The 27,962-nt window shown below is 37.7% G+C and overlaps 1 protein-coding gene across 2 annotated transcripts; it reads left to right on the top strand.

The window, feature by feature from the left end:
• The first annotated feature begins 16 nt into the window (after positions 1 to 16).
• On the top strand, positions 17 to 27,219 carry aus (argus). 2 transcript variants are annotated; one of them, XM_065299961.1, is made up of 11 exons: positions 17 to 31; positions 12,258 to 12,564; positions 13,977 to 14,118; positions 14,273 to 14,340; positions 17,176 to 17,427; positions 19,843 to 20,085; positions 20,149 to 20,368; positions 21,078 to 21,223; positions 22,178 to 22,528; positions 23,558 to 23,773; positions 23,833 to 27,219. In XM_065299961.1, exons 2-11 carry the CDS (start codon positions 12,408 to 12,410, stop codon positions 23,964 to 23,966), a joined length of 1,929 nt encoding a protein of 642 aa, XP_065156033.1. In that variant the 5' UTR covers positions 17 to 31; positions 12,258 to 12,407; the 3' UTR covers positions 23,967 to 27,219. The 2 variants fall into 2 exon arrangements, with proteins under 2 accessions (XP_065156033.1, XP_065156032.1); XM_065299960.1 differs by lacking the exon at positions 17 to 31 and adding an exon at positions 4,895 to 5,101.
• Positions 27,220 to 27,962: the final 743 nt, after the last annotated feature.

Below are 27,962 nucleotides of genomic sequence, written 5' to 3'. Positions count from 1 at the left end.
AGCTACTAATCAACTTAAAACATTTTAAAAGGTAAGTTTTTTTTATAATTAATTTCCGTTTTAATAAATTGAGCATTGGCTTCACTTCGATGAGTAGTAATTAAAGTTTAATCTTACATGACGGCGGCTAAACATAAATGACAGCCTTTAAAAGTACCAGGTGTTGAAAAATGGGTACATTCCAAATTTCCCAGCCGACATATTCTGGAAAATAGCATCAGTTGTTTGTTGGCCACACACAACACGCGCAGGTATTAAATAACCGGGCACAATAACAATAGCAACCCCATTGAAACCACCACAGCATATGATACCAGTGTTGTTACAATGCTTGAAAGCTGATATTCAATTTCGTAACTGGCTATTATGTGCGCATATGCGATGTTTATCTATATGATCTTTCTATAAAAATTTTGAGTGACACATCACGTGATATTCATAACCTCTAAGCATGTCTTTTGTCACGACAGAAACAGATCGGTTAAGAGTTTAAATCGCGTGATTTATGTGTGAGTTGCATAATCCGAAATGAATTAAATGTTTCGTAGTAAATTGCACGCGCAGTTAGAGAGAAGTTGTCGCCGCATGTAATGTTGCGGAATGTTGCCGCCCCGCCGGGCAGACTTCCGCGTTCCGCGGCGGCTGCCATTGGCGTATTGTCATATTAACCAATTTGGTGGTCAGTTTGTCGGCGGTCGCGCTTTGACACTAAATTTCGGGCGAAAATTGTGCATTTCTAGTCGGCCGAGTACATTCATTCATTTCACTGGCTGGCAAGGGGGGCGGCGGCAATTGTTGCTTTATGTTGGCTGTCAGGGTCCGTAAGCTTCGGTCAGTGTTTTCGTTTTGCGTGACCAAACAAGAGCAACACGAATGTAAATGCGAATGCGAATGCAAAAGTGCCACCGCCGCCGCCGCAGCGAAACAATGAGATTGCGGGTGCAGAAGAGGGTGGCTGTGTGAGGAGGCGGGGGTCTTGTTGCGAGCACCGCTGATGCGTATTGCCACCGTGCGGTTAGTTGAGCACCATTTAAATAACCCCGTGCCGGCGTCATAATTCTCTCCGTTAATGGCTTTATGGTCGTCGCCGTCGTTTGCTGAATGTTGGGCGGCTGTAAGTTTTCCAGGGGAATGGGTGAAGGCATCTGTGGTACACGCTTTATTTATTTACAAGGCATTTTGTAATTATCATCCATAAAAATTACGATTCTTAACGTAGGCAACCATTTCAACACCATTTTGTAATTATTTTCTATAAAAATTACAATGTTTAATGTAGGCAACCAATTCAACACATAACCAAACATAATTATAGGTTATATTTAGTCAAAACGTGTTTTCTGAAGAAAGAAAGGCGTGATAATACATTTATACAAGGTAGGTAGCAGCATTTAACAGTAATTAACAATATCTGACGGTTGAAAGAAAGTATAATATCATAATACACATAATGTCGACGTTTTAGAACGATATTTAATGAGTAGCACATTGTAACACGAGCTTTGGCGCATTGTGGTGGGTGGGGTTTTTGTGATTAAATTGTATTCACGTATACGTGCACCATAATTAAACCTTAAAGGCTAATTTATTATATCATAATTAGGGGTTTCTTTCCCCTTCTATCCATGTGTGCATGAGGTTAAAATTTCTTTATAAACTCAATGCGTGGGATTAAGCCATTAGCTGGAACTAACCTCAAAAATGCATAAAACCCGAGAATTTTATTAATATATTGATGGAATATATGAAGTTTTCGGTGTATGGGGCATAAAGCGTCAATTGATGAGCGTCGCCGTATAAAAAGCAATCGTTAAACGCAGACAACGGCTGCGCGCTTCTAAGCGTACGTGTTGGTTGTGTTTGTGAAGATGGTGGATGGTAATGCGGACTTGATAATGAACCGGCATCAATCTGAACGGCATTAAACACTTCGTATAATGTAGCTTCCTAGCGTCGCGCGGCAGGTTGCGTCGTCGCACCAGTGGAAGCCCTGAAGGGGAAGGGATGAAAGGGGCCGCTTGGTAAGATAGCAGCAGTTAATAAAAACGCGGGTGACAGGTGCTTTTATATGAAAAAAAAGCGGGCGCGAACGTTCGGACGTTTTCATCCACCTGCCTCGCGTCCGTTTTTCCTGTATTTTTGGTGTGATGCCGCCACCAACACCAACACCATCACAGCCTAAACGTTTATAAAGTGTCAGCTCTCTTGACGTCTATTTCAATACCCGATGTTGCCATCATGCCACACCACACCACACCACACCGCATTATTCGTTTTTAATATTTAACTAACAGTTTTCGCAGCGACACTAGCAAAACATCGAAAAATTCACGTTTTTTCGGCATTTTTAACGCAAAAACACAAATTTTGAATTAAAAATTTTTATATGAGTGTATATTTTAGTGTTGACTTAATTTAAAATATTATAAGGGTGAGTGTGTCACTATAAAACAAAGAAGGTAATATATGAGTACTTTTTTCTGCACGGAATATATGAGGGTGTGTAAACCTTTAGAGTTACAACAAAGCGCAAAAAGAAAGCACTCATTTGTCCCCCTTTTATGTTTATCTCTTATCCCTTATCATCATCTCCTTCATACTAAAAATATGACGCTTATAAATTTTCAACAATTATTCTCCTACTAAATTTATATACATCATTACCATAACAAGCTGCTACTCGTACGTAAACAAACACACAGGTATTGATTTTATTAGTGTTTAAGATAAGAATTAACTGAAATAAATAAAAATCTAAATAATATTGTTACGCGGGCGAGACGTAAGTGACTTGTAGTTATATTCGTGCGAGTAATCTAACTATTGGTATCGCTTAACTATCAGAAAACATTATTAACGCCACGTTGATTTCGTTTTCGTGTTGATGGATCGTGGTGCGACTGATTTTTACGTCGCCTTTGTGTTGTAGGTATATTTCCATGGCCGGCTAAGGCTCAATTTATTTCTGGACGTATTCCAAACGAGTATAACAGATTGAGGAATTAAGATTAAGATTGCCAGGTTAGATTCGCAGAATTTTTGTTTAGACTGTTCGAGGGTGTAGGTGGCATTTCTTATCGGAGCAATAGGATTGTATATTCGATAAACACGCAAACTACTTGTTATTAGTAGTTACATTTCGTTTATTTACTTATTTACTTAGTTATTTTTTATGCGTATAATATACAGTTTTGTTTGCAGTTCAAACAAATGTTTCTTTTGTTCTATGCGTCTGTATTTAATTGAGTATTATTCATTCAGAGGTCTTTATGCACATCGTTCTTCACTCTTTGCTCTTCACTCTATCATTCAGTGTTGGATTCTTGGACTCTTTGATTTCTGAATTTCTAATTATCAACCTCAACGTTCGTTTCCACTTATCGAGCGGATGATTTGAAGGAACTTGGCGGAACGAGGAAAACCTTTCTGCCACTACAGAAACCGAAGCGTGTCAAAGGAGCGTATTTTAATTTGCTTGATTTGCAGCGCTAATTTGACTAATTTGGCGTTTTCGAGTGCCGCGTTCGGTTTCTATTAATTCCCTCGAGTTTTTTCTTCGCCTTTTTCCTTCCTTTACTATGCTAAATTTGCTAATTTTTAGAATATCTTCAACATGACGAGCTATTTTCACATTTTAAGTCTGCAAATGAATTTATCTTTTGTTTCTTTTGTGAGTTATTTATGTGTGCAGTTAGTACTAACAAAGGATTTACTACTTGTCTGGTAGGCTTTAAATTATTGGCGACATGTGCATTTAATGTTCTAGACAAATAAACAAAAGATTTATAAATATATTTAGTTTGATTTTGTGTTTTGTGTGTTTTGTGCTATGTTCTGTTATAAAAAACGTCTAGTCAAAGCATAGGACAAGTCTGACTGTATGCAACCAAGCATACAAGTCCATATTTTATGGTAGACGGCGTAGAGTGTGCTCAACATTTATTGTTTCAGTTTATTCTTGGCTAAACTTCTCCAAAATTCTTAGCTACTGTGCAATTCTCAATAGGCTCGTTCATCGAAACTGAAACTCTTGCTCAACTAAGATAAGAGTTGAGTCACCGTGCAAAACAAAAACAGCAAGTATTTTTACATGTATTTATGATTATATTCAAAGAAAACTTCTCCGAATATCACCGAATCAAAATACACGCACCCATACACAAAAAAGAAACCGAAGCGGAAAGTCAAATTTAAATTAAGCTTTAACTTATTCTTCTACTCTAGAATCAAAAGTCTGGAGCGTCTAGAAGGTTTTGACTGTTTGAAAATGCGAAATTGCGAGGAGGTTGAACTTCAACTTAATTAAAGAATAAGCGAAGTGTGCACGAAGCGAAGCCTCCCAGATGCAGCGCAAAGCGAATACAATTGTTGAAGTTGCGGATTATAGGAGATTAATTCAAAAGATTTCCGCTCGTACACAAAGTTTTGACTCGGTGAGCTAAATGCGAACACAAGTGCCAATAACTTTATGACTTTATGGTGTGAACAGTTGCGAACACATTACAGACGTAACCCGTTACAGAAAACACAAAGGTTTTAAAAACTTTGGCGCGAATCGAACGAAATTAAATTACAATCGCTATTCTTTTCAAGCAGTCATCAAAAACCCTTTTGTGTGTGATGTGTGATGTGTAGTGTTTGCACTTTGGAAACTTTGAAAATATAAGTTGGCAACACTCATCTCATTGCCACACACAACTCATTTCCTTCGCTTGTGTTCGCCACGTCGCACAATTTTCCACACACTAGCAACACATACATACATGAATGTTTCTTGAATATATGAATATATGACTCGACTAGCGAAACCCGCTAGTAGTCTACGTGCTACGTGCTTGAATTTATGTTGGTGCTTTTCGTCTTCGACTCGGTCTGTTTGTTTGTACATGTGTATTTGTGTATCAGAATCATTGGCGTTCTTTGTGTGTATTTTTTCTCCTGTGTTTGTGCTGTGCTCTTGGGGCATTGTTGCGATAGTGACGTCCTCTGCCTTTGGAGAGGAGGTCGAGTGTGCGCTCCGTTGGGGATGCCGGGTATGGGAGGCCTTTACCGGGAAAATTTATGACGTTGCCGCCACCAGCAAGCTGTGCCGGTATACAAAGTAAGTTACTATCGGAAGTATACTATAGTAATTTTAGATGATCAACTATTCACGTTGAAATTTCTCGTGGTTTACGATATGTCAATAATTTTGTTTTAATTTTCAACGCTTTTAGTGATTCTTTTTTTCGTTGTTGAATTCGTAGAATAGGTTTATATAAGGTTTATATAAGGATTTCAAGGCTCTCAGCGCCCTCGAGTCCTTGAAATTGTACAGGGTTCGTGTTTTCACAACGTCTTCTCAATCCTTAGCGTATTTCTGCCTTTCAATTGTTTCTATTACGAGTTTCGACATTGTTGCCGTATACAATCGCATTTCTCATTCTATTCGTCTTTGTAGTGCGACAGAGTGAGAAACTTGATATTTTCTCAAGTTGTGTGTCTGGAATTGTGATTTTCTTTCGATCTGCGCGCAAAGTAATGAGAAACAACTGCCTTTGGCATATTTTTTACCCCATCGACAACAAAAATAATATATTACTCTTGTCGAATTATTATTGCTTTGTTGTTATCATAATACTCTGCTTTATTTTCATAATGAAGTGGCAATTCTTTAGTCTGCTAAGGAGAAAAACTTTTCTTTAAAGAAATTATTCGTATCTCTTGCGTTATGCTTGTGTGCGGCTCGAATAAAAAATGAATAATAAGAAAGTGTCGAGTCGCCCTGTCTCCGGCTGGTGACAATGAGAAGAAAGCATAGGAATAATTGACGGGATATAAAATACGCGCGGACGGGTGGCGCAAAGAGAAAACAAAGGAAAAGGAGACTTTGCTGCTTACTTGATGAAACATAAAAATAGGGGAAAAGGCGAGCGTTAGAAAAAAAGCGGACACACGAACAGAAAAAAAGAAAGCAAAGTAACAGAAAAATAAGAAAATGCTGGTAAGCATCACAAAGCCAACGAGGATTTGCTTTAATTTGATTAAGTAAAAGCAGGTGGAAAGGTGGAAACAAAGCAATAAAAAATGAATAAAACTTCTTTGAAGCCAGCGACACATGATCTCAAAATTTATTATCGTTTCGTAATCAGAGTGAATGAAATTTCTTTACAGAAAATTAAAATATAATTTGTCATACTTATGTCGAGAAAATTAAAAAATATATAAAAGTTATGAGCTGGCGGGTCGTGTGAATGTGAAGGTATGTAGTTTATACTAGGACCTGTGTGCATGTGTGTGCGTCCAACTTGCCAGGGCAAGTGCAAGTCTCCTCTTCGCAGCGTTACGAGTTCGCGAATGGGTCGATAATACCGGGCTTTTGGGGGAGGCTTTCGTCCGCTCGCGCGCTCACTGGGCCTTAAGCGTGGCGAACCCGAATACTCATGCACAATATTTCTCCGGTGGGTTTCTGTGTGTGAATGTGAGCGCGCCTTTTCGTTGCGCGTGGGTGATGCAAAGGCCTCGAAAGTCGTGGAGAAAGGCACGAGACGTGGCCGACCGTTAAGAATCTTCAGGATTCTGCAACCTGCGTCGCGCAACCTCCCCGACAGGCTCAAAATGCAGGGCTTACTTTGCGTTTGTATGAAAAGACAAGTGAATGTTGTCTGCGCCTGCAGGAGAGACATATGAAGACATGAAGGATTTTTCAAGTCTGTCACGCGCGTAAAGCCTGACAAACATAGTCTCACATATTTTTTGTTTTTATTTTTATAAAAAATTATAATTTTTTCATTCTTGGAAATGAATAGTGTTCGACAGCGTGGTGGCACTTGATCTAATGTATCTTATTTATTCCACTTGCGTTCGCGGCAAGGATAGTTCAATTTTGTTTATATCTCCATTTCTCCCTTCGTGCCGGGATAAGTGTGCGCGCACGTACATTATTTTATCCCCCGGTGGGCAAAAGCGTGCAGGCGTGTGTGGGTCGACGCGGTGTGGAATTGGCGGAAAAGAGGGATGACGTTGTCACTGGCAGATGGCGCGTTCTATAAACCAAAACCGGGCGCGTGAGCGCGAGGAAAAAGGACCCAGAGAAAGGGTTGACATTTGTACTTTGGTTGAGAAGTCAAGAGGAGAATAACAAACAAATGCAATGCACATTTCGACATCTTCGATAACACTCTATTCCTGAAACAGACAAAAAAAAATTACATCAAAATCTACACTAATAAATTAGCAGGCGTAAATTTTAGTTTCTTGCCCGAAGCTTCTTGCGGCAGTTGCCATCATCCGTCTATATCTATCTATCTTCGGGTTAATGTAGCCGAGTGTGGCTGACTGTGTAGCTAAGTGTATTGGAGCGCACTGGAACGCTTGGCCTGCGCCGCCTTTGCGCCTCTGCCGGTCCGTGTCACTGCCACAACTTCGATTCTAAATCACCCCTTAAACCAAGCGAATAAACTAAAAAAAAAGGGCAACAACAGAAACAAACAACAATGACTTTTATTTCGCAAGATTCCTCGCTCAAAAAGAAGTAGTATTCTATTCAATGTGCAGATAAATGTACATAATTATAAGACGCAACTAAAGAGCAGATTATTGGGATGGATACACAGGGTGTTTCAGAAAATTTATAATTTTTACTCTTTTTTATTTATTTATTTACTTCCCAAGGATATAAATAACAACTAAACAACAGATTATTGAGATGAATACACAGGGTGTTTCAGAAAATTTATATTTTTTTCAAATTTTTGGTTTATATGCTTCCAAAGTACATAAATATCGGATTATTATTCATACGCATGAAAAGCGGTGGCTTTTGCACACATATTTGCACAGTAATTTCACCCCATCGTCCATAAAAGATCAAGCGATCAAGTACCGGTGCTCTCTTTGCCTACCCTCGAAGAAGTAATAGTAAAGCGTGTTTGATGCTGATGTACTCCGACTTGAAGCGAACTCGTCGTTATTGGGACGGCCACTGTAGTCATGGAGGCGGCTGTATTGTGGTGTTATTGTGGTGTTGGTTATAGTTAAATGTATAATCCACCGTCTTTCGGAGCTCTCCTTCTTCCTTTTCGTCCTTGGTCGCATCTGTTGTGTATAGTGCTCGGCTCGCTCGCTTTCAGTGAATTTTATTGAAGTCGATGGCTGTAATGGCGGCTAGGTTCGGAAAAAAAAACATACAATGTGTTCTTATCAAATAATAATATTATTAATAATATAATAACGTACATTATATTGTTATTATATAAAATATTCAATATTTACATTTATTTTGTAAGGGAATAAAATTTTGGACGATTTGTATGATGTAGGTATAAGGAAAAAATTTGGAGAGGAAAAAATGAAATGAAAGTGGAAGCATAATGCAAAGCGATCGAAAAGGAAAGCATGGTACACTAGTGGTGCGTATATGACGGAAAAGTCGACGTAATGGAAATGAGAAACGACTCAGTCATCGTTCTCCCCCGCCCTCTTGGTGGTTCTCTAAATTTGTACTACCCTACAACTTGTATTCGGGTATTACATATTTGTATATTGATTTTCAATTTGGGAACGACATCGTCGAATCGCATTCGTTCCGAGTGCTCGTTACAACTCGTTACGCTCGTCCCGAATAACAGTCGGTCTTTGATTGTTGGTGGAATGTTGATTTTCATGCAAAGCAAATATATCAAAATTCATATTTTTCTTAGTCAAATGTTGTGTTTGTTGTTTTTTTGCCATCGAAAATACAACGTATTGACTTTCGCTAATAAAATTTCAATATTTATAGTTGAGATATTATTTTATTATTTTATTGAGGCGTTTTTTAGCGGCGATCAATACTGTGAATTTTTATTTTATTTTATTATGATATCCACTTTTCCGATTGAAAAAATGCAAATGAGTTCCTGCATACTTTCCGACACGTGGCAGCGGCAAACCGGCATGATGTGTGCGTGTGAATAACTGATGCGGAACCGAATAACCAAATCAAACAATTTTTACACCCTTGCCATGCATAAACAGCGTTGAAAAATTACATCAATAGACACACCAGTTGGGGTGCTGCAAAATGTATAAAAGAACACATGTAAAATAATAATTTACTGTCGTGCATTGAATTTTTCAAAAAATTATAGTACACCCCAGAGCGTAATTTTTTCTTAAGACTCAAAATTTCATCTCTCAAATTTCCGCTTTAACTAGTCTATCTTATAGATAATAGTACATAGAATAGTCTCTGCGATTTGTACCTATTTATCTCTTTCAGTTTCCGAGATATTCACGATTGAATTAAATGTGCAAAAATTAAAAAATGTCACTTTTTAGCACTTTTTGTCGCGGTTTTCGATCTTTTACTGCAGGAAATATAATTATTATATATTCCTACCTGATAGAAAATTTTCCAATCTTTCATAATCTGCGATTCGTTGGTTGCTATCGGTTTTAGGTTAAGAGATATTCCTTGCTCTTTTTTATGAATTAAAATTTTATCTCTTAAATTTTCAATTTAACTAGCTTATTTGATAGAGAATTTTCCGTAGATTAAGACTCTGCGATTCGTTCCTTACTATCATGTTCCTTGAACACGGTTTCTTCCTTTTTTCTCGTGGAATTTCTTCGGCTGCTCATTTTCGCACTATTTCGCTAAGCCATTCAGGGTTGAGACAAATCATACACACATTTTGCTGCGCATTTTTCTATATTTTTTATTTCCTATTTCTTTTTTGCCTTCCTGCCTTTGGATCAACTTGGCGAAGGTTTAGCTCGATCGTTTTTCGACATTTTCCTTTCATCTTTTTCATCTTCTTCAAACGCAGCCAATACTTTTTGCGTTGGGACACTCTCGCACCCAGTGTTTTATCCACGTTTTCTCACTCCATGCCCCGACGACCATCATCGCCAATAAGTTATTGGAACTTTTTCTATCTTCGACAAAGGCGAAAAGAAGAAGAACACATAGAACTTTCAATATTTTCCAGTTTTACCAACTTTTTCTGTTTTTCACGCTCTTATAATTCACGAAATATTGAAAAGAACTTCTCTTTTTCTTATCAGCATAAATCTCGCACGAATATTACGAGAAATTCTTCATCAGACAATAAATAAACAGCGAATAAAGTGGAATTATAAATTCAAGTCATGTCATTTTTAACGAACATGTTCAGAAGTATCTGCTGGTAGCGGAAAACCTCAACATATCTCATACAAGTTCGGAATCAAGTCCCAAAAGAGAATAAATTTATTCCCAGCTTTTTATTACGGACACAAGTCAGGTCGAAGGCTGGTGTATGCACGTATGGAACGAGAATGTTTAAGTAGGTTTTGGTGAATTTAGCGCTTTACCTACAACCACCCTAGCACACGTCTCGAATTGTGGATGTATACATAAGGCATTGCACCCCACGAATGCGTGATGAGGCTGGTGAGGGTTTGATCTTGATGTAATCAATCGTTTCTTTTACATACCAAAGTTTTTCAACCAAAGGTACCTGCACGATTGGTGTATTCCAACACGTATTCTGTTAATATTTCAAATCGTCTTAAAAAACACACAAAAAATACAAAAAAAATTGCAATTATTGTCATTTTGTGGGGGATTTTTGTGAACCCGCAGTTTCACACTTTTATTTCGCGTATTTTTACTTTGTAGACTTTCGAGAGTTGCAAACTTGTTATTCCCCGTTACGTTCGCGTTAGTTTCGTACCATTTCAACGCCGAGAGTAAATCCCCGACGAACTACCAGCAAACTGCTACTGCTTCGAGAAAACTAAAAGAGAGAATTAAAACTAAGCGAAAAGTAGCAGACGAGTTGAAGAAAACACTGCCGAACAGCAGGATACACAACAATCTTCTTTTACTTCTGGTGTAACACTGTTAAACTTGCTAACTAGTGCTGGTAATGTTTGTACTTTACCCAAACGCAACTGTTTTATGTTTTCTATTGTTTTATCGCTTTATTTGCGAAATAAATTGTTTAATTTCTTGGCAGGCAGTAAGCATAGATTGAGGGACGATTATAATGCCAATAAAACTTGTTTTTGTTCTGTTTTTATCAGTTTGTTTTGAGGAAGAAAGTTATAATTATTGAATTTAAGGTTGTATTATAGAGAATTTCAAGACGATTCAGAATCTTCAATCCGTTTTTTCTATCGCTTTTAGTTTTCGAGATAATCGCAATTGAAATTCAAAAAAATGAGAAAATCAAAGAAAAATGTTTTTTCGGTAATTTACTTCATAAAATCAGAAAATAATAATTTTTATCAGTTGATAAGAATGATACAAATTTTCTGACGTCAAAAATAATACATACTGTGTTCTTAGCACGTTTAAAGCCGAGTTAAACAGTACGAAGATCCCATCTCCATGAGTCGAGGCCATTTACGTCGCGAATGTGTTAATCATTGTGTTAATGCTGCACTAAATGCTGTTCTTTGTGCTCGAAACGTTTAATTCATAATCAAAGACCAAGGGACTTGTGTACTCGGTAAATGTGCTGCCTCCTAGAGCGGTCGAGTTGAATGTAAAAGGCATTCAATTCGACATTTCAGCAGTCGCCTGCCATTGTTGTCCATTGTGCCATAATCTGAAATTAGTTCGCGCTGAATTTCTCTACTTTGCACTTGTCATTACGTATAATAATCACACTAGCATAATTTCGCCTTAAGCGGCAAATAATCCGAATTGATTTAATTAAATATCGGCGGAAAATCTATGTAAAATTCCTGTTCACTAAAAGCTTATTTGCTTCGATCCTTTCTTGCTTTCGTTAGCGTTTGCTTTGTGCGTTACTTGGTTACGTAATAAAGGGAAAGCAACGTAAAAGCTGACGAAAGCTAAATGCGTAGCGTAACACACGAATGCGAAATACCAACAAACACAAACACGTAGCGCCTAAGTCGGCGTGCAAAAGTTTTGTTAACTTGGTCCATAAACGACGCGAATTTGAGCCGCGCTGGAGGAAGCTGATGGAACGGTAACGAAATTGGTGTAGACTGTGTTGTAGGAGTCCCCTCCTGCTTCTACACCCGGGACCAAAAACCAGGGGGCGCGCAAATCTACGCAAAATCGACACAATCGAAACAATGAAAACGCATTAATTCCACTTAGATGGACTTGAAATCGACTTTTCAACTTTTTTTTATACTCGCATAGCATTGTAACTTTGATAATTTATTACTTCACACATTCACACACCCTTCACCAGAGTGGTGAACTTTCGCATCCATATGTTGCATGTGCGAAAATATTTATTTAACTAATGTGAATGTGTCTTTTGTTGCAGAACTCGGGCCCGCGTGAAGAAAGCGCCCGTAGCAGCAGCAGATCAATAAACAACAAAGGACGCCAAGGATAAACAGGAAAATGTGAAAGAGGGACGCAGCACTGAGAGGAAGAAAGGCTTGTTGAGTGTGGTGTGCTAAGCATACGTACCATGGATGTCCGGTGGCTGTCGTGGCGCAACCATCATTGCTATCAATATCAGAGATGTCACAATCGACGCAGTCGCTTTGGCTATCACCGTTGGCTGCTGTTTATCACACTATTGCTTTGTCTTCTCATCACGGACACTGCCACATTTAAACAATCAGGTATTGAATAAATATTGATTTCAATTGTGCGAAATTTATGCGCTTCCGACAATGTTTTCGGCGAGATATTGACTCAATAACAAAAAACATTAATTTTCCATTCTGTCATATACTGAACGCGGCGCGGATTTATGAGAGCAGTTGTGTTGCCATGCCAACTATGTAACTAACGCCCATGCCTCGGCCCCTCATCACATACTGAATTGTAGCGGTTGTTGTAAAAAAAGTTTTCTATGTGCAGTAAAATCACCGCTGTTGACTCACAAACGGAATATTAATTAAAGTACTACATTAAAATTCAGCACTAAAAATTTTCTTCCATATTTTAACCTTCGTCATCGTCGCCATGTTGGTTTTTCTGATTGTATGTGTGTGTGTGTGTGTGTGTGTACGCCCAGCTAGTTGTTCTGTGTTGGCCGAATGGGAGCAATATATTTTACAACCTTGTCGAGATTTCCCGATTATTCCGCAGGCCGCACAGCGCGATGCAGCTAGTACATGCGATGCGGGTTGCCGGCAACCAGCGCTATATATATATATATATTCAAAAAGTCGTCCGACATTTTCTCACTTCTTTCGCGTTTCTATCGCGAAATCTTTCTATTTCGTATTCGACGTGCCGTTTTCGTCCGCAGTTGTTTGCACATTCGTGTGCGTTTGCGTGGTGGTGGTGCATGACAATTTTCATTTCGCATAATATTATTTATTTCGTTTCATCCCGCCTCGCCTGTATAACTTGGGGCACGCGCGTGGAAATTTAAATGTTAACGACATTTATTTCCTCTCGGGGGCCTTCGCAGGCACTCTCGTCGACGCGCGCGCGAAGCGTGGTGTGTTGTGGTCGCACGCGTTCGTTTTTTCCTCCTCCTCTGCTCTTCTCTCGGTTGTTGGTTGTGGTTTATTCGGGAATTTTTCATTATTTTTTGTGATTTTTCATGCGCCGAGACACAAGAGGATCCAATTGAAATCTCCATGGGACGTCCGATATGAGAGTGGATGGTGTGTTACGTGCGAAAAGTTTGCGAATAAATGCAAAAAAATACGAAATTAAATTGAAAATCGAATTTTCCACCGGGTTATTACAATCATCAACTAAAAATACAACGCAAATGGCATAAATTTATATGAAAAAAAGCTTTAATCATCAATTTTGGTTTATATCTTCTTTGAATTTCATCTGTCCCTCATTTCGAGGACCCTTTTTGTGACCATGTGTTAGCTGCATGATGAAAATAGCCCCCGCGGCAAAATTCTGGGTCTGCAATTCATTCAGCCCCCAAAATTCGCGTTTCCTTTCAAGCAATTTGTCTCAATTTGCATACAGCTCTTTATTTCCTACTCATACCCACCTATTTTCGTATTGACAAACGCCGGGATTCAAATATCTAACGCTGACAACTTTTCCATTGCAGGAGGGTGCTATTTCCCGGAGCGATGGGAGGGCACGTGGTTTCAGTCCGGCGTGCGACAGCCGATCACCATCAAGGAGTCTCGATTGAGCAGCAAAGGGCGTTGTCTACATTCCGAGGGAGACAAATTCATCGTTGTGGACGAGTGAGTTTTGCTAATTAACTAATTACCAAAAAAATAAATAATAAATTAACTTTTTTCCATCCGTTTGAGGTTGAATACCTTCGTAAATTTAATTATTTAACGCGTTTTTCATGTTCGTTTATGGTATTTATTTTTGTTTCGTTTTTTTTTACAGTAAAAAAGTGTGTTACCGATGCGTCGTCATTCATGAGAAGCACGCAAACGTCCTGCAATACAAAGAAAGTGAGTAATCATTAAAATATATATGTTTTTTGGGTTATAGGAAGTAAAAAAGCGACCAAAACCACTTCTAGTTCTTTCCAAGTGTTTGAAAACTTCTCAATTTTAAAGATATTGCATGATGTACGACGGGAACGAGCCTGCGCTAACTGCAGTCCTGTGTGTTTGCGCGCTGAACTTTTCCAGGGTTTATAATTGCCGCAGCACATTGTGCGCCGCGCCGCTTTTCGTAGTTTTCGACGTTTGCAAAAGGGCACTGCTGGTTCGAGGTTGCCATTACTCTCCATTCCACGGTATATCACCAACCGGGGCGGGCGCGTAACGCAGCGGCGCGCGTATTCCATAAATCATGCATTCCGACTAATAATGTTAATTAAAGCCACCACCACAGGGTGCAGCCCTCTCTTTTCGGCATTCGACGAATGTAATACCATGCCACATCGGGTCCGGGCCACTCAACTTCAACTTCGTTTTGCGAATTATATGATTAAAATGCTCAATTTTGCACCAAATTTTATTAGAAAATCTACAAAAAGCGCACGGCGCCGAAATTTATCACAATTTTGAATACTGATGGTATGCAATTGCGGATGTATACCACGCCGGATATAACAGACATGTACAAATGTACCAATGCTGATAATATGTAAGCTTACCATCCACTTCGGGGATCCGACATCCGAATGTTTGAATATGTATCGGGCGTGCATATCAGTATTCCGCCCTCAGCGCGTGCGCGTTTCGAAACGGTGGTGCAGTGATGGCAAACAATAGGAACGTTGAGAAGCGAATTGTAAACGTGGACACGCAGCTCGTGTGCTTCGTACCCGGGCGTCCCGAACCGGACCGGACGCGGACACAACGAACCAGTTAATTGTTTAATAACATTTAGCCAGTTCGCCCTGCGCCTCGGCAGATTTGCGCCGGACGCGCATCGCATACTCGGCGAAACCGTATTTCGCATGCATGAAGTTGTTCAGTCGGCGAGAGGGGAAAGTCAAACAGGGACTCATTTAAAATCAACATACGCACACCGAAGTGGTCCATTGTGTGTGCTTTTGGAATTTAGCTGTTTTAAACCGTTTGATGACGTTCATTGCACATAAGAAATGTGTCATCTTAGGGATCAATTTCTACATTTCTACAAAATAGGTATATCCTATTTTGGTGGTTAGCGTTTACGTGGGGCATTACGCTGTTACAGTTTGGGTTCGCTTGCGGTTCGCGGATAGTTCCCGGCGAGGCATAACCGGTGTAAACGGTAACATTCGTACGTTTGCCCACGTAGTACTCTACTACCTCCCTTGAGCGATCGTCCATGCGCCGTGCTCGGGCACTCACCCACTGCTGTATATGCTATAGATTTGCAAGGGTTTGCATAAATCACCATGGCTGATTGCGAATTGCGAAATGCGAAATGGGAAACGCGAAATTCGAAATGCGGAATGGGTTTACCACTGGGACGTTTTCGCCTTCTCTTTCTCTGCCCCACGTTCCTAAACCACAGCTGAAATTTTACCCTCCACTATACACCAAGAAGGAAAAGACATGGCATTCCGGATGAGTACTAAAAATACACAACTCGAAAATGTTGTAAAATGCACAAACAATTGACTGCGAATGCACGGCTTTATTGCAGTCGATGTAAGTGCATTTTGTTTTTTCAAAGCGCTCGAGTGTAATTACTGAACATTTTTAAAAGCTGACTGTGACATGTTTTGACAGCTGTTTTGTACCTTTTAATTCTCTTTAGTAAGTTTAGTCGTCGTGACATTTACTAAATCACTCCGACTTCTATTTTTATTTCCCACTTATATGACTCGATGACTCATATGATAATTCACGGAAGTTTTTGTGTGTTGTTTTTCGGTCGTTGTTGTGTTGAATGATGAATTTTCGAAAGTTTCAGTGGCAATTGTGAAGGGAAACTCAAAGAGTGCGCGAAACAAGTCGAGAACGTAGGCAGTAACAGTAGTTAAATGATGATTTATTAACTTGAGAGACACTCGACGCGACGGTGGCAACTAAGGCTCTAGAGGTGGCAGTTTGCTCCTCTTTGGATATTTCCCGGGCCACTCCTTCGCTCACTCTCTTACTATTTATAGCTATAAACTTTACTTTACGAAAACAAACATCGTTTACACTTGACGATACATGTTCACATACAATTGCTCTTCAAAGCCATACATTTTTTACATCTAATTTTTAAGGTTAGTATAGTTGGTTGCATACTTTTTACTTCTAAAATATTTCTTAGACAAAACTTAAATGATAAATGAGCTAAAATACTTATGAGAGTTATAATCGGAATATACCACATCAACTGACACTATCATTAAACCGCGCAACTAAGTATGAAGAAGTTAATGTGAAGGAAGTCCTGAAATAAAGTGATAAATGTTCCTCAAACATTCCAGACAACTTGTACATTTACCAACTACGCAAATAGTCTATTTAATAGATACTCAAGATATATTTTTTTATTGTTTGATTTAAATAAAACGCGCACACAACATGAATCACTGTTTTGGCCATGCTGAAACTTTCGTATTTACATAATACATAAGTAACATTGAGAGCGGTAACAAACCGACAAGAAAAGCCGTCGCGGCTGATGTAAGCTAAACTAAACCCAGCAGCCACAATGTCAAACGCACTAACAAGTGTCGACCCTTTTTGGATCCCGTTCGACGATCCTGTTTTCTTCCTCGCGGCGCTTGTTTAAGTTAATACTTAAATTCTGACATAATCGTAATCCTAATCGTATTCCTTATTAACATAACCATACTGAATTTATATTTATATATTGCTAAAAGAATGTATTTTTGTCTTTTGCAGCATTTTGTCAAGGACGTGAGGCTGTCTCTTCGTTGTGTTCGTTAATCACAGGCGATGCGTTGTTATATTCGATGTTCAGAGAAAATGCGCTGGCGGTGCCGTGTCCTTTTCATGGCGCTTTTGCGTTTACCTATAATCGTGGTCATGGCGAGTGTAAGTCACCTGTGTCTAATATTGACAACTGCATCGAGGATAGTCGGTTATTGTTGAGCTATCAAGCTTGTCCGGATGTCTACGGCTCGGAAAGTGCTGGTAAGTGATAATTTACACTAATATTATATAAATGTATGTTTGTGCATCAATTACGCAAAAACTACTGAATGAATTTTGATGAAATTTTGCAATATTATAGATTTTATATTAGAATAACACATAGGTTACTTTTTATCGCGAAATTTTAATGATAAGGGTGTAAAATATGCGATGAAAGTTATAGTTTAATAATTCGAACTGAGATGGCGTTACGTGTTTGAATTCATGGGAAAATTCTGTATTTTATCTTTTTCAAACATGTGTAAAGTTGTGTTTTTCTAAATTTGCTCAATCCGGTTGTTTTTCGTTGTTTCGTCATGATGTTCCACACGAATACATCTTCATTTGTCGCTGTTGTCTTTCCTGTAATATTAAAGTTTCCGGCTTATACTTTATAAGCCCTGCTCGGTCTGAAGTCGGCTGTAGTCCTGAGGGAGTGACTTTGTCAGTGAGCGAAGATGCACTTTTCTTATCTAAGGGTGGTTTGAGCTGTAGACTTATCTTGTCCCGGGTTTGGACTCGTGTATTCTTCTTCCCGCCGACTGGCAGTATGGTAGCGCCAAGTTACCGAAGACGAATATTATCAGAATGAAGCGGCGCGTGTTATGCATCATGCGGCGGCTTGCAGTCAAGCTGGCGTATAGTCGACAATCCGATGCAATAAATAAGGATATGAGGGTATTATCTACGAGGGACTTAACACCAACCTTCCCCATGTTTCTGTTTCACCTCTACGCGCGCGCAAACTTTAAGCGTTTCACAACAAAAAACACCAACAATAGATGAGGGTGCTCCGTACACACGCAAATAAAATCAATATTGATTTTGATGTTTCAGGGATTAATGTGTTTCGCAAACGCCAACACGGTTTTAAATCATTATATTGCATTACATAACCGACAAATTGCTAAATATATAAAGAGGCTATATATTTCTTATTTATTGGATGAGACTTTCGAGTATTGTAGGTTATAGTGCTTTTCAATATCCATTGAGGTCAAATAAAACGCCAACTTCCGGCTTGTGTCAAGATGGTTGGTCGTTTTTCCGATATTTTCCCCTGGTTCGCCTTCGAAAGTTTCCGTTATCAGCGTAATCGGCAATTTTGCAATTTTTACCGATCAAAGTATTGTTTCCTTACGTCGGCGAAAGTTTTTGGCTTGGATTGTACTTTTTAATTAAAATTGTTTCCGGAAACATCCGCGCGCTGTGCTTTTTCGCTTTGTAACGACAAATAAGAATAATAAGACGCAAACCTATCTGATTGATGCGTTTACAAGTCATGCATTTAAACGACAACGTTTTCCGAGGTTTATATTTTATGAATGTGTGCCATGCACACGTGTATGTACATAATATACATGAATTTCTTTTTGCTATCTAACTCGGGTACATTTCGTACGCTACGACAATTTCTCGTCGGTGGTGGTTCTGAGGAAGGAAAATGGGACACCCATCCTCATCTATTTTATATTGGCGTTCGACATGCTGGCCGTAACTGTAACGTTCCGCATCAAGTACATACAACATTCAGAATCGTAACATTTAACATTCGGATATTGAGCAAGACGATAAATCGTGTCTTAATCTTGTTTTGTTTGCTATTTTACTAGTATATCAAATGCACGAAATTTCGTACATTTCGATCACGTTACAACATCGAGAATGTCGTTTTAAATGTCGCGACATATTTCTCCCATTTCTCATTTCTCATTTAAATCGTGGAAATTTTTATTTATATCTCTTGGCTTTCGTTTCTCGTGGAATTCTCGAATGGCATTCACATTTTCTTCGTTGGCACGTTTAGTTTGATACAAATGAACGTTGTCGTTGTCGGTGGCGTTGTTTAGTTGATCTTTTCATGCCGGCTGCTCGCGCATCATCCTTCGTCATCACATCATGTCCTCGCAATCTCTCATGTTTTCTATTTTGCGTTTCCATTTAACTCCCGGTGCACGACGCCGTTCGCCGTTGTCGTTTTTCTTGCGAGTCTTGCGCGACGCTTTCGTGCAATAATAATATGCGTTTCGTTTTGGTCCACGTCGTCGAGTCTGGCATTTTCGTGTCGTGCGCGTTTATGCCTTTATGCGTGAGCGCTTTGTGTGCGCGAAAATGGGATCCGAAGGCGCATTGAGATCGGGTTGTGTTTAATTCGTAGCGGCGGACGCCAGGCGAGTGAAACGCCGAGCGTGACAACATGGATTTTCTACCTCCGGTTCGCAATCATATGAAAACGCTTTGATAACTCGTTCACAAAAGTTTCCACGACGCTGTCGTGATCTATTTTTAACACATAATGCACGTACATTACACGCCATAGATTTAATACGAAAACTACAACTTATAAAAAATTTTAGGTTATTTTAGTTTCTCCTAAATAGCTACCCAAACATAACCTAAAAATTTATTTCACAGTTGAAGAATTAGAATGTCTTGCAACGTGGAAAGAGGGCAGTTCGCGTTATCTCGTCGGGAAAGTACACCATAACCACGCCAGTTCAAACGAAGATCGTTTCCGATGTTTCGTATACGAAAAAGCATCAGCGTCGTCAGAGGCAATGGACGGCGTCGAATATCGAATCGCCCAGTCGGGTGATGCGACCTGCAATGGCCTCTTCAGCGCTAGCGAAGGTAGTCGAACGATGACACTGAAAAAAGGTAACTGAAACGCTTAGTCAACTTGGAATGATTGTAATGTTACGATTATTTTACTTCCTTCAGCGCCGTCATTGAATAAGTGCCGTTTTCCACAATGGATATCAGCGCATAATTACTGGCACACGCTGGATTATTCCTCAACGTACACATTTCATCATCGCAACAGCACGCTGCACGTCGTCAGCACAAGTGGCGAACGGCAAGAGATGAAAATCGTGTGTTCGATGCTGAAGCACAGCGGGGACAACTGGGTGATGCTATTGACGCACTTCACCACCGGATGGTATTAATCGACGTTTACTTTGCACGCGTTTGTATTTTGCGTTCGCTTGTTTGTGTTGCTGTAACTTCACGCGCTCGCCGACGGCACAAAGCACGTCAAACGCGTCACCCTTGTTAATATAATAATTTATTAATAGATTATTAATCAAGTGAAATACGGTGTGCAGAGTTTTAATAATGCCGCCGGCGTCGCTAATTAAATCATTTGCGACGTTTAAAAATATAATGCGTAGTTAAAATATTCATTGATTTAATAATTAATTAATTGACATTCATTTTCGCCGCGCGATGTTTGACGCGCGAGAGGTCTGAGCAAATTATTCACTAATTGACAAATAATAGCTCGACATAAATTATCTTTTGTTCACTCGGCGCTCGCGATGCGCTTGCTTTGTTGTTATTTGTTGTTATTTATACCAGAACCGGGGGTATATTTTTGATTAATGGCCTAAACTCGCTGCCAGACTCAAAACTATAATTTATCGCCGCACATGAGCGTATACAATATGTCCACAAATATTTGCCAATTAAAATCGTCAAAATACGACGACAGGAAGATCATAAAACATTACGGTTGATATTTAGTGATGTAGCAAATGAAATTCTATGAGTTTTTGGCGTTCTTTTGTTTGTTTTCAAGTTAAATTGATTTTCCGAGCGCACATTGCATTAGTGCACCGTTTAATTAATTAATAATGCATTGTCTGCAGCCAGAGCGGCTTCGCCTGCATGACGTTCTATCGACGGGACGCCGACGTGATCGAGGTGCAGACGGGTGCTCACACCAAACGATCGGAGGATGCCTGCTCGTCGAATTACTTCAATCGAACGACGCTACCGTACATCACGCTCGTCAGTAAGTACCCGAGAGTTTAATTAAAATAATAAATATGCATTACTTTTACCATTTGCGCACATTTACTTCCACAACAACGAAAAAAAAACATAGATGGCGCTACCAGTGCTATTTTATTCTTTAAAATAAAAATTCATTCTGCGCTACACTGGAGAATAGATAAAATATCAGTTGTTTGTTGCGCACGAAACGAAAGATAATTTTTTAGTTATTTTCTGTACGCGATTGCAAACTTATGTGGACCATAAACAGGAAATAAAACATATAAGCAAACGAACTTCGTCCATCTATTTTGAATTGCACCAAACATTGCAGTGGAAGATGTCAGGACGTAAACGCGGCCGTTAACTTTAATGGCGTTTTGATTCTATTTTCTATCCTTCCGTACAACGTGCGAGCACATGTCTCACATGTCTCCCGTGGTACGAAAAACGCACAATCATTAATTACGCTTAATGCGATGCGATGCTTCACGTTAGGTGGTCGCCCACAATAAATTTCGTGCTGGTCACGTAAAATAATATTATTTTTGGTATTATTACTTAAATTCTATGCTAATTACATTTTACATTTGTTTTATTTCTCCTGTGGCACATATGTTTTATTTTTGGTACTTTGAGCATCTTAATTTTGTTTATTTAATCGCTTCAGTATGTCGACAAACGCTTCTAAAACTAACACACATTAACTAAACTTCTTTATTTTCTACAAGCGCACTACTAAATTAGCAGCACCAATTTCTCCGAGTGTTTCTATACACACGGTTATTTTTATTTCGTCCTTTCCGTATTGGTTTTTATTTTCGTGCGCAGGGTTGATCTGAAACTTAGAGGCACGTAGTGCCAGAATGGGTCAATTAACGTAAATTTATATACACGTGGCACACTTGAACACCTGAAATTAATTGCTAATGGAGGGCCGATAATTGTGTTGATGTTGATGTTATTCTTGCAGCGAATAGCCCCGAGCCACGCAAATGTCCGTACATGGGCAAGTTCAATGTGAATAATATAATTCGCAACGAGCGGCCGCAGCGCTCGCTGAAAATCGCACACCGGCCGAATTTATACTATCAGGACGACGATGATGACGACAATGAGGAGGAGGATGAAGAGGAGCAGCTGCGACGTTTGGAATCGATGCGGTTCGATGTTTCAGCGCGACGTATCAAACGCGTGAACAAACGTGAGCAGCCCGATGTCGGCGATTGTGATAATCCCAGTTTCTCGCAACTCATCATCGGATGTAATTCGGTCGACACGATGGAGTTCCGTGCTGATTGCGTATCCTCTGATTATATATCAAGTAAGTTATGTGTTGTGTAACTTTAACAATGTGTCATTAGAAGTAGTTGGAAATTGCCACTAGCGGCATTCGATTTTTTTAAAGTTTAGTTTTCTTTTGCTTTTCGCTTCCGTCGTGAACGGAAAACTATTGAAAGATAAATACAAATATTTATGTATTGCCTTCAAAGAACAGTTTACTAATTAGCGTATTTATTGACACTCTTTTTTTGCTCTGCATAATTTCTTGTAGTTATAAAGTTATAAGAAATTTACTTACTTAAAAACTATAAAACAATCAGTTTCAACGTGTTTGAAAACAGTTTTGGTAAGTGTTGATAAGAGCAATATAATTAAATTTAGATTTTGCAGCGATTGATATTGTTTTTGCGATATTTTGTTATAAATTACTTGATATTTTAATAGTGGGGTATGTTGAATAGTGAGTTGTGCACAATGAAAAAGGAAAAGTACAAGTAAAGTGCAATGTTTGAAATAAAATCGGTTCAAAGTTCTTATTGACATTTACAAGACAAGTAATATTATGATACAATAGCTAATAAAATGTATTATATAACGTATTGCCATGCGTTGTAAAATAACATAAAATTACAAGTAATCTGCGAATTGCAATCATGACATTGTGAATTTAACCTCACAGGAAAAATATTAGCAAAACAATAACATCAATTGTTCATTTTAAACACTCGCATTCATCAAATATGTATACCCCTAGTATATTTATGGGAATTAATAAAAATATAACATGAAATCATAATTGGCAAAAATAAAAAATTATGAAGATACTAAAAATTGTAATAATGGTTGTGACCATTTCGTTTCGATTACTTGTAGTTATAAAGTATAAGAAATTTACTTAAAAACTAAAATAATTTTGAGCAAAAAATTTTGAATTGAAAAAAAGCAGATTTTTCTAGTTTCACTATTGTTGTTTCGTAACACGCACGTAATATTTGTTTCAATGAACAATGCAAACTTTAAAGCCCCGAAAATAGTTTAATAATTTCACCCGTAATATGTGTTTTAATAGCGTATTCGTGTCACGGCCGATGGGAGGAAAACGGCACAAGTTATCTAATAACAACCCCGCTCAGCCGGGCGTCGCACAGCGCCCGCACCTACTGCTTCATCTACAAGGAAGCAAGAGGCACCGATGTGGTGATGTTCTCCACCTCTAACGACAGTTGCGATCGCCGTGTGCGGCCGGGAATAACCGGCGAGCTCGTCTTCAATGTTTCCTCTATAGGTAACTAACGATAGAAATTGGTTTTCATCCTGTGTACATATTAATTTTAATGCTTGCAGGTAAATGTCTGGAAGCAATCTCCCATAGCAATAAGTCATCATTCAGCGTTTCACTTATCCTCGTTCTATCGTCTTTATTAATTCTGCATAAATTACTAACATGTCGGTGGTGCGCAATCACCACCCCGAGATGATCATAATCTGGAACATTATCAGCAGCACTGTGAGGATAAATGTCGAATTGGAACGTGAAGTGACGTGACTAAAACCGAAACGAAGCAATCAGGTTGTACTTGTTATTAATCGAGAAATAAAAATATGTAATATTGATACACACAAATTTTAAGTAAACAAAAAGCATTATGATACATGATTAATACAAGCAGCAGTGATTCATTAGTTATATATTATCAGTACACGTATTTTATTACAAATAACAATTTTAAATCCACACATAAGAAATATAAGAATGGTGGAAGAAGATAAGAGGTGAGAAGGGGATAGTGGTGAAGGTAGTTTGATATTGGCAATGTGCAAACAAGGTTGTGCGTTTGTGCATCATGAAAACGTGGAGTGTAAAGTAATATCTCTCTTTAATAAGTCGTTAAGTCAGAAATCTGTGATTAACTCTTTGATAATCTTAATTGTCCACTGCAAACTAAACATAAATCACACTCACTATTTGAATTAACAAAACTTAGCATCTCTAACCTTAAACTACATTAAATCGTCAATCAACATCTTGATAAATAAACATAGAATACTAGTATCTATCAATATAACTTATCTAGTGCAGAAAAATTGATTATAGTCGTCGAAGAAAAGAGAAATTGAACGGGTTCACATTGGAAATGAAAAGTAATGGTTATTTTACATATCAGTAATGGGCAATAATTAAAAATTAGTCAAAAAGATGATTTAGAGTGCTTAGAAGTGAATAAATTCGTTGCTAGAGACGACTATGATCATGATTCTAGGCATTTTCTTAATACAAATGAACATTCAGTTAGTTGCACACAAGTTTCATAACAAGTCTAAGTGGGTTACTACGATTGAATGTAGATGGCGCTAGCTGTATGGTTTTGAGGAACGAACATTATCTGCTTAGCACATGGCTCAAACTGTGATTTTTCAACTTGTCCCAAGCGTAAGATCAGTTATTGGGTATGTACAATTAAAAACCTATATATTAACTAAATCAGTCTTTTCTAATGAACTTGATACATCTTAAACAATACAAATAAACATGTAGCGAACATAGACATTATTTATAAAACGAATATTAATCAGTTTCAAGCAAGTACCTAATAGCAATTTACACTAACCTCAATCGAATCACTTATAGGACAGTTAATTGATTACTACTACACTATTCTCAATTGTTTTTAAATTGTTTTTAAAAAAAAATACTGGTGATATTTACTAGATAGTGTACGAAAGCAATACATTTTCAAAACTACCTTTATTATTTCCGTAATAAATCTTTAGTTTTTGAATGAACATAACGTTTGCATTTACGACAATAGAATACATTCACTTTTCATATTTCAAATCCGATGAAAACAACAGTTTCGGTTTGTTCGTAGCGAATTTCTTCACAAAGAAATGAATAAAATATCGTAAGCAATAAAACAAATTAAAGAGAGGATATTTCAAACATTAAAGTAAATTAGCGTTAAGGATTTTTGTAAAAATTAGTTTAAAGACACTGCAAACTGAGAAGAGAAAATCTGACTTTGATATTGTGGAATTTCTAAATGAAGCCGAGAAATTTATGAAGAGTTGTGTAAAGATATTATTGATATGTCACTTGTAGTATTTAAAAATGATTTTAGTCACTAGTTGATATTAAGATATCACTACCATAGACATAGCTTAGCTATAATAAACTAGAAACTAATGAAGTAAGCATTGAATATCAACTTATTTGTGAATTACCAACACTGTAATTGTATTTGTACATAGGTATATTAAAATCACCTTAGGTTATTTGTCTTCCCCGAGAAAAACACATAGAAAATTTAAGTCTGCCGCTACAAAAATTCAGTTTCGACGCATTCGAAAACAGTGTTTGTAAATGTTGATAAGAGCAGTATACTTTGATTTTGATTTGTGCTGCGATTGTTATTGTTTTTGGAGATACTTTGTTATAAATTACTTGATATTTTATTAGTGGGGTATGTTGACTAGTGAGTTGTGCACAATGAAAAAGGAAAAGTACAAATAAAGTGCAATGTTTGAAATAAAATCGGTTCAACGTTCTTATTGACATTTACAAGACAAGTAATAATATGATACAATAGCTAACAAAACGCATAACGTATTGCCATGCAATGTAAAATAACATAAAATTACAAGTAATCTGCGAATTGCAATCATGACATTGTAAATTTAACCTCACAGGAAAAATATTATCAAAACAATAACATCAAATGTTCATTTGAAACACTCTCATTCATCAACTATGTATACCCATGGTATATTTATGGGAAAGTATAACATGAAATCATAATTGGCAAGAATAAAAATAATGTAGATACTAAAAATTGTAATGATGGTTGTGACCATTTCGTTTCGAGCGATAATACGTATATTTTACTGTTACCCGGTAGGCAAGACTTATCTAAAAAAGCAATAATTTCACACACACTGCACGTACGCAACCTAAAACGACCGTTTGGAGTCAAAGAAGTATAAAAACGTAAGACATACGCATGCATAACACTCGGTACGTACATATTATGAACATTTTATAGAATATTTAATATTTAAACGAATAAGCGAATTTGAATGTAGATATTTTAGTATTTAATTGTGTACTGAGACGCTACAAATGCTCTTCATGTAGTCGACTCAAAAAGGAAAGGATTTACATACATTGTATGCAACTTAAAACTTGTAAAATTTGTTTTCGAACGGAACGAAAATGACGAAAAGGACATTTTTACAGATGAAATGATGAAAAAAAGATGGCATTTTAATGTTATCATCTAGCATAATAAGAAAATAACAAGTTACGATTACAGTTAAAGTAAAAATTACTTAAATTACGGATAACAAATTAGAATGAATGAAAGTTCGGTGCCTTGGATGTTTTGTTTATTAATATGTAAAGTAATGATTAAAGATTGATTGATATAAACTAAATAAAGATAGCGTGGACATGAAGATGGCGGATATGATGGAAATATCACTGGGTCTGAGATAAACTGTATGATAAATATTAATGAAACAGATACAATGTTCGTATTATGTATTCATACTTAAACTTAGAACAAATACGTAAGGTTACAATCGGAGTGAAGAAAATTGTGAAGAATATGCGAAGAGAATCACGGACAACAGATTGAGAAACATAAATTTGATGAATTAATAAATAATAAAACGAAATGTTGTAATATCTGTACATTTAAACAAGATGATAATAAAAACATCAACTAAAAGACATTTTTGGTGTTTTTAGGTATAAAATTGGTTGCCTACAGCACATTTACGCATTTTTAAAATATTTATAAATGCTTTTATGTTTAGTTTAGTTTTTTACTCTTCACTCGGCGTTTACAAACATTTTGCACGTTTTATGACTTAATTACATTTATGTGTGCTCAGTGCGCTCTGTTTTATTACTTGATATAAAATGGTGAAAAGTATTTCTATTTATAATTACAACTTGTTTTACACGGCGAACCGCTGGCGGTTTGCATTTTTCTCGGTTTTGCCAGCTGCAATATACCAACAATATCTCCATGAAAGTACCGTGTAAATGTAATGCGTCTAATTAGCGTCGGCACTGAGCAGAGTAATTAGTTTTTATATAAACACTCTAAAATTAGAAAATGCTGGACGATATTCTCAGTTGTGAGGCGTATTTGTTATAACAATGAATAATTGTGCGCGCGTTGCAAAATTTGCAAAGAATAAGAGATATTGAGTTGGAAAAAGTGAAAGAACGCTTTATATCATATGCTAACTAGGCAAATAATTGCAGAAATAATTAAATTTGTTTAAACCTAGGCATAGGTTAAAGGTGACAGGCGTGAAACGATAATTTTCACTAATTTGTAAAAAGCAGAAGCACCTCCAACTAGGTCTAAACCAGTTTAGAGATTAACTAAATAAGCTGACCTAGAACTTCGCTTGAAAAAAGTGCAGCTGCTCTCTACAAATCCAATTTAGCATTAAATCGATCC

The sequence above is a fragment of the Atheta coriaria genome, unplaced genomic scaffold, assembly GCF_025399875.1.
Source record: "Atheta coriaria isolate IRGN ID8LTWV9N9 unplaced genomic scaffold, Caltech_Dcor_3.1 hic_scaffold_3_pilon, whole genome shotgun sequence".
NCBI classification, from domain to species: Eukaryota; Metazoa; Arthropoda; class Insecta; order Coleoptera; family Staphylinidae; genus Dalotia; species Dalotia coriaria.
This window is presented reverse-complemented; position numbering and strand designations above follow the sequence as displayed.

Bases quoted from the DNA above. Each gene is read 5' to 3' on its own strand.
- aus (XM_065299961.1), top strand. From the start codon at position 12,408: ATGGATGTCCGGTGGCTGTCGTGGCGCAACCATCATTGCTATCAATAT. The intron at 14,119-14,272 runs GTGAGTTTTGCT...TTTTTTTTACAG, and splicing joins AAATTCATCGTTGTGGACGA to TAAAAAAGTGTGTTACCGAT. The intron at 14,341-17,175 runs GTGAGTAATCAT...TGTCTTTTGCAG, and splicing joins CGTCCTGCAATACAAAGAAA to CATTTTGTCAAGGACGTGAG.